The sequence below is a fragment of the Eubalaena glacialis genome, chromosome 6 (assembly GCF_028564815.1).
Source record: "Eubalaena glacialis isolate mEubGla1 chromosome 6, mEubGla1.1.hap2.+ XY, whole genome shotgun sequence".
Lineage (NCBI taxonomy): Eukaryota > Metazoa > Chordata > Mammalia > Artiodactyla > Balaenidae > Eubalaena > Eubalaena glacialis.
This window is the reverse complement of record NC_083721.1, coordinates 141,205,811-141,220,829: the sequence shown is the minus strand read 5'-3', so window position 1 is coordinate 141,220,829 and position 15,019 is coordinate 141,205,811. Positions and strand designations below refer to the sequence as shown.

General features: G+C 40.4%; 1 protein-coding gene across 1 annotated transcript in view; it reads left to right on the top strand.

Moving 5' to 3' along the window:
* COL6A6 (collagen type VI alpha 6 chain) overlaps positions 1–15,019 on the top strand; it is a 160,291-nt gene that overhangs the window by 117,185 nt on the left and 28,087 nt on the right. The window contains exons 26-33 of the mRNA XM_061194691.1: positions 32–82; positions 1,721–1,756; positions 2,469–2,531; positions 7,255–7,317; positions 8,379–8,414; positions 8,528–8,564; positions 10,801–10,812; positions 14,319–14,812. Of these exons, the coding sequence (XP_061050674.1) occupies positions 32–82; positions 1,721–1,756; positions 2,469–2,531; positions 7,255–7,317; positions 8,379–8,414; positions 8,528–8,564; positions 10,801–10,812; positions 14,319–14,812 (792 nt within the window). The remainder of the gene's footprint in view (positions 1–31; positions 83–1,720; positions 1,757–2,468; positions 2,532–7,254; positions 7,318–8,378; positions 8,415–8,527; positions 8,565–10,800; positions 10,813–14,318; positions 14,813–15,019) is intronic.

The window sequence follows — 15,019 nt, the reverse complement described above, 5'->3', positions numbered from 1 at the left end:
GGATGTTTGTAAATAATTGCTTTGTTTACAGGGTGATGATGGCAACCCAGGTTATGGTAGTGTTGGAAGTAAAGGAACAAAGGTAAGACACATCGACTGAAAGCTGGTCATTTTCCATTTATTTTCTGTTGCTCTTTATGGCTACATTTAAGAGAAAAAAGAAAGTAGTGAATAAGGTAGACTTGGACCTTTATAGATAGATTTTGATCATTTATTTGCTGATATCTTGTGGGGAATATGGTAGAAAAAAAGAAAACAACGTAAACATAAGGGCCAGGCAACAAGTGAAACCTGAAATTAATTTTCTGTTCTTTGCAGAGATGCGCAGCCAGGGCCTGACTGCTTCCAGCTTGAACAGTACATCTAATCTAGAGTCTTAGGGAGGCATTCCAAAATTTGTCCTCTGACTATGTTTACTCTAATCATTAGTGAGAAGTTTTACAGGGCCTTTCCAAATGCATTGGGCCAAGCAGTAACTTCAAAATTAAACCTCGTAACTTTGTATCAGAATTATAACTTTATATTGTCACTGAATATTTAAGTGTCTGGAAGTAAGATAAATTTATCAAAAGCAGTGATTGCTGTATACCAACAATAACCACTTAGAAATCATAATAACATCCACAAAAACATAATATAGTTAAGAACATCCTTTCTACAAAAATGTTCAAGACCTATGACAAAAATTACTGAGGTAAAAAATTTCAATAAATGGAGACATACCAAGTTCTTGTTGGAAAGTCTAAAACATTATAAAGGATCAATGCAATTCTAAATGAAATCCCAATGGGAATGATGCAAGAGGCTGTCTGGAAGATAAACAAACCCCAAACAGCTAAAATTTCTTTAAAAAAAAAACCCTAATGAATGAAGGATTTCCAGTGAAATTTTCATTAGAATAGAGAATAATTGAAAACAACCTTAATATTTGTTAAAAATGGAACTATTAAGTAGCTTATAGCATTGAAATATTAGCCACTCTTTAAAATGAATGTAAATGTTCATACATAATTGTATAGAACTTCTGTGACAATGTCAAGTAAAAATCAGAATGTAATAAGAAAAAACATTTATCCCAATTGTGCTAAAATGCATTTTAGAAATGCATTTAGAAAGATTAAAGAAAATATGACAAAATATTTATAGTAACAGTTCTGGGAAGTGAGATTTGGGTGATTTTTCTTCTTTCTATCTTTTTATATTTTAAATATATTTGAGGAGATCTTACTTTTAATGATCAGAAAATAAACTTTATCTTAAATAAAATATGTTTTTAATCAAATGAGGATTATCATACCTCTTCAACTATAGTCTGTGGCCAAAGAAGGTAAACAGAGGACCAGAAAACAAATGATCAAATTTAGACGGCAGGCTTCCCCAATTTCTTCCCCAAAATTGAAATCCATTTAAGAAGACTGTTTCAGAAACACATGGCCAGATGGCCAGCTATCCTGTCGAATGTCTACATTTGATGTGTGCATTTACCCATTTGTCTTTGTCTTAGGTTGTCATGATATTTTGGTGAGACCAGTAAATAGTTTAATTTAGAAATTGGAGTTAGTTTCTCAAATCGTGCCATACAGTTTCATTCTCAGTTGTTCTGGCCCTTCCTTGGTTCAGAGGCACTTAAACTAAATAAGGCAGCAGGCAAAATTAAAGTCAATATAAGCCTACCCTGGTGATATGTGCATATATTAATTTTCTCCACTGTCGATTATAGGGGCAAGAAGGATTCCCTGGAGAAATTGGACCTAAGGTACCGTGTACTTCATACTAACTAGGGATCAATCAGAGATACTCCTGGGCTTATGAAATGTATTATAGGATAATAGAAGGATAGTTAATTATAAATGAATAAAAAGAAAACTTTATGGGGAAAGGGGAGAAGGAAGAAGCAGACTTTTAAAAATAATATTTCATTTCTAGTTTTTAATTCATAAGTAAAGGAAGAAATCATCCTTATTTTTCTCCTCATGTGTACTCCTTCCCCTCTACCATATGTATTTTCCTCTTTGCTCAAAGGGAAGTAAAATGTAAGGAAAACCAAAATTACCTGATCTCACCTGCCTCAGTTCTCCCAACATGTTTATAAGGCACCTTCAGATAATAAGTTAGCGATGCTGTCCTCTACCTTAAGGCTTTCACTTCTGCTGGAAAGATTGACTGAACTCAGTAAATGCTAGGTCCTGTGATTGGATCAGGGGACAAAATGAAAAGCACAGTTCATACCTCCAAGGAGGCTGTGTTCTGGCTGGAGAGACAGAGAAATAAAACAGTGAGGCTCCAGTGTACTGTGTTGAGAATTTAAAAATGAGAGGTTATTGGGGGGAAGACCCTTCAAAGAAGACTATTAAAGATAAAAATATATGTGAAAAATGTCTTCGTGTTGGAATCAGTATAAAAATACAATGAGATATATCCCTTTGATTTTACTAACCATTTTATTTTATTTCTCTGAATTTATTTAGGGTGAGGTTGGGGACCCTGGTGGTCCAGGAGAAACTGGACCCAAGGGCACTAGAGGCAAGACAGTAAGTTTCTCAGGCTTCAAAGCCTTACAACCTCAGCTACTTTGGGAAGTCCTTTTTTGTTTATTTATTTATTTATTTAATTATTTTTGGCTGCGTTGGGTCTTCATTGCTGTGCGCGGGCTTCTCATTGTGGTGGCTTCTCTTGTTGCAGAGCACGGGCTCTAGGCGTGCAGGCTTCAGTAGTTGTGGCACGTGGACTCAGTAGTTGTGGCACGCGGGCTCTAGAGTGCAGGCTCAGTAGTTGTAGCGCACGGACTTAGTTGCTCCGTGGCATGTGGGATCTTCCCGGACCAGGGCTTGAACCCGTGTGCCCTGCATTGGCAGGCAGACTCTTAACCACTGCGCCACCAGGGAAGTCCTTTTTCATGCTTTTACAGTCATTTGAGTTGTCATTTGGTCCCAAAGACTTGTAAAACATGTGGTTTTTGTTAAGGCAAACTTGGGGAAGGGAAATGGCTATTGTACTCATCCTTCATTGCCAGCAATAAGGCTCGTAGTGACCAAGTTCACCTGATCTGGCTGACAAGGTACCATTTTTAACACTGGAAATAAGTTGTGTGTTGTTTCTTAAGGAATCCTTGTGGTCAAAACTGTTTTTGCACCACAAAATATGTCCAGTTTAATCCCATCCCCCCCGGCAGATCTCGTGTAACTTAATGCCCACTGGCATCTTGTCTCCCCTGTTAAGGTCTCGTTAAACTACTTAAATGAGGTGGTCCTCTCCCAATTTAGCTCAAGAAAGTATCTCTTGAGCTCTAGGAGAAAGTTTCCGTTTATTATGTAAAATAATGTACTGTAATGAATATGTCCTTTTTATTCCCTGGAGGACCTAGACATTGCCTAATGCTTTGGACCACTCAGAATAAACACCCACCTCCGGCACCCTCAGAAGCATCAGCATCCCGAGCTTGCCTTGGGTTCTCGTGTGCTAAGAATGGGTTTTGCCTTTGCTGACTCTTTATATATCATAAGCTGCAAAACTGAGATGGTGGCTTTATAAAAGGCAAAATCTTATGACAATTATCTCCTGAGGCCACCTTTATCTCTTTTCTTCAGAACAGCACTCATCAGGTAAACTGATCTTGATACCATGTCAATTGCTGGACAAGGAAAACACAAAGTCTGATAAAAACTGTTACTTGAGGTGGTTTTCCAGTTTTGTCACCATAGTTAGTTTTACTCTGATCTGTTTTTTTCCTGAAAAGTGTAACAAAAACTTTATGTGAAGAGATTATTTATGTGGGTTTTAGGGCTACAAAATAAAGAAACTTCTTTCCCTCCATCCTGCTTTTCCCAAGAGGACTATTTCCTGGCTATAATCCTTTCCTTCATACATGTTTTTGGATGACTATCCTTTAACATTTTTGTTCTCAAAAAAAAAGAAGAAGAAGAAGAAGAAGAAGACCGATAAAAGAAAGATAATTTGCAAAGACTTTCAAATTAATCCAGATCTCTGGATCTTTTCCCTCTACTTGTTAATGAGGTAGTTTACCCGTGAACATTGGAGGCATGGAAACACGGTCAGCAGTTTCTTGGGTTCCCTTGCTGCCCAATGGCACATTAATCATTTTTAAAAAGCAATAAACTAATGGGGAATTAATATATCATCTTTTTGTCTTGGCCTTTGGTTAGTTGAATTTTTTTCCCACATTGGACAATTCCTCACTGTTTTTTTTTAATATAAATTTACTTTTTATTTTTATTTATTTTTGGCTGCGTTGGGTCTTTGTTGCGGTGCGTGGGCTTCTCATTGTGGTGGCTACTCTTGTTGCAGAGCACGGGATCTAGGCACGCGGGCTCAGTAGTTTTGGCTCACGGGCTCTAGAGTGCAGGCTCAGTAGTTGTGGCACATGGGCTCAGTAGTTGTGACGCACAGGCTTAGTTGCTCCATGGCATGTGAGATCTTCCCAGACCAGGGCTTGAACCCGTGTCCCCTGCATTGGCAGGTGGATTCTTAACCACTGCGCCACCAGGGAAGCCCTTCATCACTGTTTTTTAACTTGCTTATTTCACCTGCCATGCTGCTTTCTCTACATCTCTGTGAGTATTTTTGAATTTGAAGTTTAGACACTGAAAACTTCCAGGTTTTCCCTTTGCAAGATCGGAAGTTCCCATTGGAAGGTTTTAGTGATAAAGCTTTGAGTGTCTCTTTAGTTCTCTTGGAATGATTACATTCCTAGTTTCAGTTTTCTAAATCTTCACCTTTTTTCCCCAACTGAAGCATTTTTTTTTAAATTTGCCATGATTTTTAACCTATCTTATTTTGGGTATACAGGTATGTTTGTATGTATTTATACTTTTTATCAACTTGACACACATGCACATACTTCAAGGCAGGGTTCCTCAGCCACAGCACTGCTGACATTTTGTGCTGGATAATTGCTGTGGGGCTGCTCCGTGCATTGCAGGATGTTTAGCAGCATCCCTGGCCTCTACCCACTAGAGTCAGCATCATCCACCTGTCCCCCACCATTATGACAGCCAAAAATGTCTCCAGACATTACCAAATGTCCCCACAGGAGTCAGGGTTGAGGGACACAAAATACCCCCACCCCCCAGTTAAGGACCACTGGTTTAGAGAGTCAACTAATTTCACAAGGTTTGTTAGGGAAACCTGGCAATCCCTCTGCCACTTAGCTCCTATTTCTCTAAAAGTTGTCTTTTTGCTCTACTTTCTGGGAGATTTCTTTGACTTTATCTTACAATGCTTCTCTCATAGTTTAATTTTCAAGCACTCATTTTTTTGCTGTCAGAATATTCCTTTTTTATACTATCCTGCTCTTGTTTCATGGTTGAAACATCTCATCTCCCTGAGGATATAAATTAGTATTTTTGGAGTCTTCTTTGCCCAACATAGTCTGTTCTCTGCCATGTGTTTTTTTTCTGTCCTGCTCTCTTATTTCTCATGTTTCCGGAGAATGGGCTAGCTTTCTCTATTGAAGAGTTGAGGACAAAAATTCTGATTGGAAACCCGGAGGAGATGGGTGGAGCTCGTCAACTACAAGTGTCACTGAAGAGTGATCTGGCTGAGTTGTTACTTAGCAAACGTCTGATATCAGCATGTTTGGGTCTTTCTTCTCAAATCTAGTCAGATTCCCCTGAGAAGATTCTTTCAGTCTCCTGCCTGAGGGTGAAGTTCTGGCTGCCAGCTTTCTGGGAACCCCAGCTTTCTAGGGGTCTCACATCTATTCCACACCTTCATTTGATCACCCTATTTTCTGGATGATACCACTGGCCCTCAGCTCTGCCTGGAGTTTCCTAGTGCAGACACCTCGGTTTTACCTCTGTCACTGAGGAGGAAGAAGGGACATTCACCCAGTGGTAGAGAATGGGGAGGAGGCTTGGGGATTCCTAAAATGATCTTCAACCAATCTGCCTTATTAAGCCTCTCTCCTTTACCTCCACTTCTGGAGGTACCTTCTGAGAGTGTGTTATAAAACACACAGATTCTTGGCTTTCCCTGCTGTTGGCCTAGGCTTCAGCTTTTTCAGCTCTAAGTCATTTAATACTGGTACTTCTGCTTTCCAGCGTCCGAAGTTTGATGGCTGTTGTCTCCTTTCTCATTCTCCCCATGCTTGTCATATTTTTGCCTTTTAAAAAAATCTGCTTACTATTATTTTAGTAAGACACTGGAGGGAGCAAAAGTAAATGCCAATGTTCAATCTGCCTTTTTTTGCCCTGGAGGTTAATCTATATCTTCTAAATAAAATATGATCAGTAAGGTTGTTGTTTTGTTTTGTTTTTTTTACTCAACCCAGCATGCTGTAAATATCATTGCAAGACCCAAAGGACATCAATAATTATTTGCTGTTCCGTAGACAATGCTTTTACAAATTAAGTTGATTTTAGACAACTTTGTTTTTTATTCTTATAAAAAACATGACATTGTGAATGAACAAAGGAATATTTTCCTAATTCTTAAACTAAATTCTAGCTTTCTTTATGATAAATTATACTGTTGAATGCACATGAATAAAGTAAGTAGTCAACAAATGTTGTTTTTATTTACTGCTGTTATTCCCCATTTTACTACAAATGTTTCCAGCCAACTGCTAAATATTTTCTTGTTTTAGTTACTTCAAAGGTTTTTATATTTAAATTTTTATTTTTCTGGGGTTTTGTTCATGTGTTTGTTTTTCAGTTTAGTCACTTACTAAATTTAGATAAGTTGAGATAAAAATTTATTTAGGTAAAAATTTCTCCCTTGACCCAGCAATTCTAGTTCTAACAATGTTCCCTAAGGAAATAATCAGAATTGCACATATGACTTTATAGTGGCATGCTTATTACAACAACAGCAAACTTAAATGCCAACCATAATGGACTGATTAAATAAATCATGGTATATAGCCATGTAATAGAATACTATGGCAGCCATGAAAGGTTATTTTTGTGAAAGAATATTTAGTAACATGAAAATGCCCCAAGATATATATTTAGTTTAAAAGGCAACAGGAAAAAGTATAAAAATATATTAAAATATGTATAGATTAATACCAAAATGATAAACAAATAAAAGACCAGAGGAAAAGACACCAAAATGTCAACAAGGATTATTTGGGGGAGAAGCGGTTGCTGAGGATGTTTTTCCTTCTGTGTACCTTTTGGAAATCTCTCAATTTTCTAAAATGAAAGTGTATTGCTTTTGAAATGTAAAACACCCACACCCACAAACACACAAACATGTATGTATAATTCTAAAGTAAATAAATTCTGCTTTGAGGTGTCTGCTGGGCTTCCAGGAGAGCTGGGATCCCCTGGGGAGCTGGGACCTCCTGGACGCAAGGTAAATTGAAAACGCATAAATCACATCAGCTCCTTTTCCAAACAAAAAGTCAGTGCCCGAAGTCTTCATTATCCAAATGTGTGTGCTTTCAGTCTGTGCAGCTGGGCAACGATTTTCACTATTTTTCCACCTTTAATGTGCTCAGAGAGAGGAGGGAAAAAAATGCCGATTAAATATCAGTTGCCATTTCTTGGGTGGTGGGGGGAATGGAGGGAGGAAATGAAAAGGGATTTCTCATTTCATCTAGAATGAGATTTCTCAATGATCAGTGAATTTTATTTATCTGGCCAATCCTTGCCCTTTTCTCACAGTCAGTAAGTGATCAGTGAATGAAAGAAAGTGAGAGGAAATTAATAAATAAGTTACCAACGCTGCATTCACATGGAACTTATTTTCTTCTGGAGTTTGGGTGGGGCGCCATTGCATTTTTCCCTGTCTCTGTGTGAGAGCAGCCAGACTCTTCCTGTTCCAAAGATGAGACTGAACACATGAAATTCAAACCAATTCCACTTTGTTCTTTCTATCCCCAACCCAGAGATATATCTATTCATTTTGGGAAGACAATGGGGATTACCTTTCCAGAAGTTCAGTTTGAGTCTGGTCCTTTTGTCATCCAACCAGTGACGGGAATAGATTTAGGTTCTGCTCAGCGGCTGCCCAGTGGCCAAGGCAAAGCATTGGGGAACTCTGTACCTCTGCCTTAAGGAGGGGCAGGCACAGGGAATGGTTCAGGCTTATTTAGTTCTAGGCTGAGGACCTGCTCCAGAGTCTCCCTGCCAGTGTCTCGTTGTCAGCTCCATCCTTAGCTTCTGGACAACCCTTATCATCCAGAGATGCAGCTGGGGGAAAGTGGTCATTGGACACTCACTGCTTACAGTTTCTTCCCCTTAGAATGTTATTGTTAATTAGGTGATGAGTATCCTACATGAATTCTTTTCTCCCTTGAACTTAGAATAAAAACGTTAAGAAGTTTTTTTTTTCTTAGAGTAATGTTGATGCACATTCTGGCTCCTGATGTGTGCGTCCAAAGCCCTGAAACCACACTCTTTTTGTTTCCCTAGGGTGTGAAAGGGGCCAAAGGATTGCCTTCCTTCTCCGTACGTATCTGCTAACTCCAAAGGAGCCTGAGCGCCCTGTGACACTTATTTATTTCTCAACTCTAGGACCTGGCAGTCTGTTGGTTAATTCTTTCTGTTTTATTTTTGAGCAGACATGTGAGCTCATCCAGCATGTACAGGACCACAGTCGTAAGTACCCCACTTAGAATGATCACCCGGGGTGTCAGCATTCATAGAGGAAAAGCAGCAAATTCTGCACTCAAAATTGAGACAATTTACCAGCCAATTTCTTAAAATTAAAGATGTCACGGTGTATATTTTGAGGCAGCATACACTGGTGACTATTGACTCCCTCTCTGGCTGCCAGCATGTCTATTGAAATGTTTCCAAGCACTAAGTCAGGCTATATCTGGTGCTTTTAATCAGGGGAAAATGGAGACACAAGGTCAGAACTCCCCTGATGGTGAAATCAATCAGCGGGGAGTCATATTAAACTTTTTAAAATTATTAACCCCTGACAATAACTAAGTGTTGAATTCAGCTGGTGTAAAAGAGCCAGCCATGCCAAGGGGGTGTCCTAGTGGGTGGGAGCCCTGACTTCTGTTTATCATTTGTTACTCCTTCCCTGAGAAGGTATGCTTGACTACCTTGAGTTAGACTCATTTGCTTTTAAAATTATTCATTCTGCCTGTATTTTCTTTACTCTCAAAACTTTAAAAGGAAAAAGGCATTTTGATTTGGCAAATGCTCTTTTGAATTTGCTTTGAGACCCTTATAGCAGCATCTTCTATCAAACTACGTGTTAGCAGCATCAAAAGAACGCCATGGACAAGATGAGGAGAGAGTCGGCTATTTAATGTTCACCTACAAATGTGTAACAACTTCCCAGATAAACACTAGGACTCAAAAGAATGTCACAGTTCCCTCCAGGCTTTTTGGAAATCTCTCAATTTTCTAAAATGAAAGTGTATTTGAAGGGAGAAGTTAGACAAATTAGAGCCCATTTCTGTAGAGAGCATCAGTCTCAAAGACACAGACTTTTCAAAGCTTTGAATGCAGTGCTGATCTTAACTCCGCCTTCTTGTAGCAGAATGGAACCATCCATATGTGGGAATCAAAATCTATGCATTGGGTCATGAAGACTGGTTGCTCTGGGGCTGGATTAGCAGAGTGGGCTTTCTGACATGGGAGCCATGTGAACTATGACGACTCAAGGATAAATCCAAGTATGATGAGGCCTGATCTTTTAAAATTTGAGGGGTTCAATACAAAATTGTAAATCCAAAAGTAGGTACAAAGCTACTTCAAAAGTGTCCTTTAGGACAAGAAAGGAAATCACAACCACTGACTTCTGTCTATTATAAAATCACATGATCATGTGAACATGTGGCTAGGGCCCTTCTCAAGGCCTTGCAAGGGGCCCCGTGGGTGAGAGGTCGAGAGCAGTGCTGTCCAGAACTTTCTGCAATGATGGAAGTATCCACCGCACTGTTCAATATGTAGCCACTAGCCTCATGGGACTTTGAGTCTTGATAGATGGTTAATGTAACTGAGAAGCTGAATTTATTTCATTTTTTTTTTTTTTTTTTTTGGATGTGTCGTGTCTTAGTTGCAGGATACAGGATCTCTCGTTGCAGTGCACGGGCTTCTCTCTAGTTGTGGCTCACAGGCTCCAGAGCATGTGGGCTCTGTAGTTGCAGCACACAGGCTCTCTAGTTGTGGCGCACAGGCTCAGTAGTTGCGGCACGCAAGCTTAGTTGCCCCGCGGCATGTGGGATCTTAGTTCCCCAGCCAGGGATCGAACCGGCATCCCTTGCATTGCAAGACAGATTCTTAACCACTGGACCACCAGGGAAGTCCCTCATTTAATTTAATTGATTCAAATATAAATAGTCACATGAGGCTAGTGGCTTTCATATTGGACAGTACGGTCCTAAAGTTTAAGCTTCATTTACTTAAGAGTAAATCCATCTCTGATGTTTATATATATATATACACACACACATATTACATATATGTACACATATATGTATACATATATGTAATTGATGGCTATAGATATCTACATGGGGGAAATCTAGAGTAAAGAGCGGTTAGGACCTTTTAACTTTCTAAATTCAGTGCACCTCTCTGCAACATAATGTTCCCTCCCAGGCAGAAATCCTTTCCCTCTGACAGCTGGCTGCGCGCCACTGATTTATGGCCCTCCTATTTCTCCCATCCCGTTCCCTGCGGAAGGACCTGTGCTTTCACCAACATGTTGGATCTGTCTGCATTTCTCCAAACCCTATTTGTTGCCTTGGTTTTTGAGTCATCTACAAAAAGCTCGCAAGGCGGAGCCTTGGCTGCCATGATTTCTTACACAATACAGAACACTGTTCCCCTACCAAATAATAACCTAACCTCCTTTGTTCTTCTTCCCCAGCTGGCAGACATGGTGAGTAATCTTTATTTACAGCATATTATAATCAAGCTCCAAAATGTGGTACATCTGGAAAGATGAGTTAGAACAATGTGCTGCCTGCCAAATGATAAAAATTTTATCTGGACTTCTTTGCTGCCTCATACTGGTAACACAGCTCTGCCTCCAATAAATCTCCTGAGTTTAAGCTGAGTCTCACAGCTCTTTGCCAACCAAGTGGTTTGTTTTTTTAATTATTTATATTTTAATGACTAACATTGACATTTACCTTACCAATAGATTTTTTTGTAATTTCAAAAACATTTCTCCTTCCCTCCATTTTCTCTCTCCATTTGTCATCCTGTCTCTGTAGTCTGGTGGTTAGGGATAAAGATGCAAAGGGCAGAAGTGTGTGGAACAAAGGTAGGGATGATCAGATAGCAAATAAGCTGCATGTGCAGCTCAGATAGTGCTAAAATCTGTGGAGCTCTTGGCTGATGTTAATTACCAAGTTGGCTTAATATCTTTCTGGGCCAGCTTTCAGGAATATTACAAAAGCTTATTACATGATGTTTCTGTATAAACCCATCATCACCCTCTTATACTTTTATACCCTTATACCTTTTGTATAAATCCATCAATCCATGCCCTCTGATTGCTTGTTCACTCATTCAACAAATGTGTTTTGGAAGCTTGTTATGTTCTAGTCTCTGTCCCAGACACTGGGGACAGAGGGCTGAATAAGATGGACATAATTCCTGTCTTCAGAAGCTTCCATTTTAGTGGAGGGATCCAGGTAAACAAAGGAAAGAATTACAGAGTACTTTAGTTGCTGTGAAAGAGATAAAAAATGGAAGGTCCTGTCACAAAATGACACTAGGGGAGGGGAGAAATGCCTTTGAATGGAGGGCTCCTCTTTGAGACAATGACATTGAAGTTTGGATGAAGAATAAAAAGAAGCCAGCTTTGCAAGATCCAGGCAGGGAATCCTGCAAGTGCAAAGGCCATGGTACAAAACAGACCCAGGTGTTTTCTAGCCGCTGACGGAAGCCCAGTGTGACTGAGACACGGTGAGGAGGGGGACATGGCATGTACAAAAATGGAGAAGGAAGTGGGACCAGATCACACTGAGTTTTGTAGGTTATAATCAGGAGGCTAGATTTTATTCAGATTGGAATGGAAGGGTGTTAAAGAGCGTACTAAAAGTATTGAAGGTATAAAGGTGAACTGATGAACAATTTTTTAAAGCTTATTTGGGCCACTGTGGGAGAGTGGATTGTAGGGAAGAGAAGCATAAAAGCCAGAGGACTAGTGTTGGGGGGAGGGGGCCACGTGGAGCTATTCCAGGCAAACATGGCGGCGGCCTGGATGGGCCGCAACTGCTGGGTGGTGGTTACGTGGCGGGTGTTGGGTTTGCCTTCCTCATTACTCATTGTCACCTGCTCTGGTCAGTAAGTTGGGTCTCCATGTGGGGGTCCACGTCTGAGGGGGGGCCTCCTCGGTGCCTCCACAGTCCAGCCCAGCCTTCCTCAAGATCCTCGGGGTCCTGGCAACAAGCCGAGTTAGCCCTTAGGTGTTTTTTTTCCTGAAAGCTTGATAACAGCCAGTGCTTATATCTTTTTTTCCCTTTACCTCTAAATTACAGCTGAAGCTGCATTGTTGTTATCACTGCTGTTGTTCCCATATGAAATAGCAGCCCAAACAAAGAGCTAGCAGACCACTGTCATGTTTGGTCATAATTTTACCCATTTTTTATTGTAAAATTGACGTGACCTTGATTTTTTTAATATCTGCTCAGCCCACTAAATTAGACTCAGAGGCTAATAAATCCTGTCCTGTCTCCACTGAGATACACAGTTTGATTGGGTTTGACATTTATTCTTACTGGTCCTTTTGCCTGTGAAGGTCACAGAGTCTAGGACCAGAGGAGATGATAATCTAGCACTAAGGTGATGAGGCCCAGCTGAGAGGGGGAGCCCTCCTGGGCCAGCCTGGCCAACCTAGCCAGTCCCGGTGGGTCTGAGTCCTGAGCTCGCCTGGAAAGAGCTGAGTTGCTGGCCTCTGAATGAGAGGAGACAGCCCACTCCAAGGAGAGCACGTCAGCCAGATTTCCTCTTACCGACATGCATCTCAACACCAGGCATCTCACCCATCCAGAAAGTTCTGTTCTTCCTGTACCTGTTGCAAAGAACTGTCCTTTGTTTGGTTCTTTTTCATTCAACATTTATGAGATCCCAGCTATATGGCAGGGACTAAGAATCTGGCAGTCAAGAGAGAGATCATCGCAGTCTCCACACTTCATAAAGTAGTGGGAGAGGCAAGCATTAATCAGATAATTAGACATATATAAATCGTCGACTGTGATAAGTGCAGGATACTGGGATTAGAATGAGTGAATTGGGATCAATGAATAAATCTTAACACTTACATTTGTGTTTAACAATCCTAATTCAGAGTTTCTCTAAGTAATAAGGCATATTTATTGGTTAAACTTGCATTTCTAACTGTTAAATAAAAATTTATCAGTTGAAGATTTCCTCATTCTTTTAAGTAATATAGCTGTTCTCTCTCACAATGAGTAAGTCTGTAATAATAACAGTAATGGTGAACATTAATTGAGCACCTGCTGTGTACCAGGCACTGTGGTCCTAAGTGCTTTCTTTACCTGTGTTAATTCACTTAATCCCCAACACAGGCCTAGGCAGTGAGTGCGGTTAGGACTGTCATTTTACAGATGAGCAAACTGAGTCACAGAGAGGGTAAATCCTAATCTGTCTGAAATTATCAACAGACCTTTCACATCCATCCCTTTTTAACCCCTGTTAAATTTCCTCATTAAGTAAAGAATGTATGTTGTAGTTAATTTAACAAAGTTCCAGGAACAAACATGATACCATCGATCCAATCTCTGTAGGTAAAAGGGCATGTCCATGAGCTCTTTATTATTTAGGAGTTTTAGTAATGAACTTACAAATTTCATTAAAACTCAAATTGAATTATAGACTTTTTTTGTATTTTTTTTTAATTGAAGTATAGTTGATTTACAATGTTGTGTTAGTTTCTGGTGTACAACAGAAACTAACACACACATACCCACATACTCTTTTTCAGATTCTTTTCCATTATGGTTTATTACAGGATATTGAATATAGTGCCCTGTGCTATACAGTAGGACCTTGTTGTTGATCTATTCTATATATAATATTGTGTAACTGCTAATCCCAAACTCCTAATATATCCCCACCCCACCCCCTTTGGTAACGTAAGTTTGTTTTCTGTCTGTGAGTCTGTTTCTGTCTCATAAATGAGTTCATCTTTTGCTTTGTTTAAAAGATCAAAGTTAGTTTTTAGAATACCATTTTAATTATTAAAGATTTAAATATTTAAGTGTTTGTTTTACTATTTAAGTTATTTATATTTAATGATTGTGTTTCCATATTTTAATGTTTAACATCTAAAATTACTTCGCCTTCTATGTGCATATCTCTTTTTCCTTTTTAAGCGAGTGTTCTCGTTGTAAGGCACATGTTCTGGCCTTTTAGGAGCCCCGCGGTGCCCTGTGCATCCCACGGAGCTGGTGTTCGCGCTGGACCAGTCCCGGGGCGTCACGGAGCCAGAGTTCGCACGGATGAAGGAGATGATGACCTCCCTGCTGGGCGGTCTCCGGGTCCGGGAGGACCACTGCCCTGCGGGTGCGCGCGTGGCCGTGCTCACCTACGACTCCCACGCCAGGCTCCTCATCCGCTTCTCCGACGCCTACAGGAAGGGCAGACTCCTCAGAGAGATCGAGGCCCTTCCTTACGAGCGGTCCGCATCCAGCAGGGACGTTGGCAAGGCCATGAGGTTTGTCTCCAGGAATGTCTTCAAGCGGATGCTCCCAGGGGCTCACACCAGAAGAATCGCCACGTTCTTCAGTGGCGGCCCATCTGCAGATGCCCAGACCATCACGACCGCCGGCCTGGAGTTCAGTGCCCTGGACATTATCCCGGTGGTGATCGCCTTCAGCCAGGTGCCCGCCATCAAGCGCTCGTTTGCGGTAAGAAAGGCAAGCTGCCTCATAACTCTTCTGTCTCTTTTTTGCCTGTATTCAGGGGCATTTACAAGAAAGCATGGAGCTGTACTAAGTGTTTATTATTATGGTATGTACCAGGAACATGCCAAGCCCTTGATATGCATCATCCTGTTTAGTTCCCACAAGTGGTGTGTATGAGATGGGAATCACTGTTATTCCCATTGTACGGGT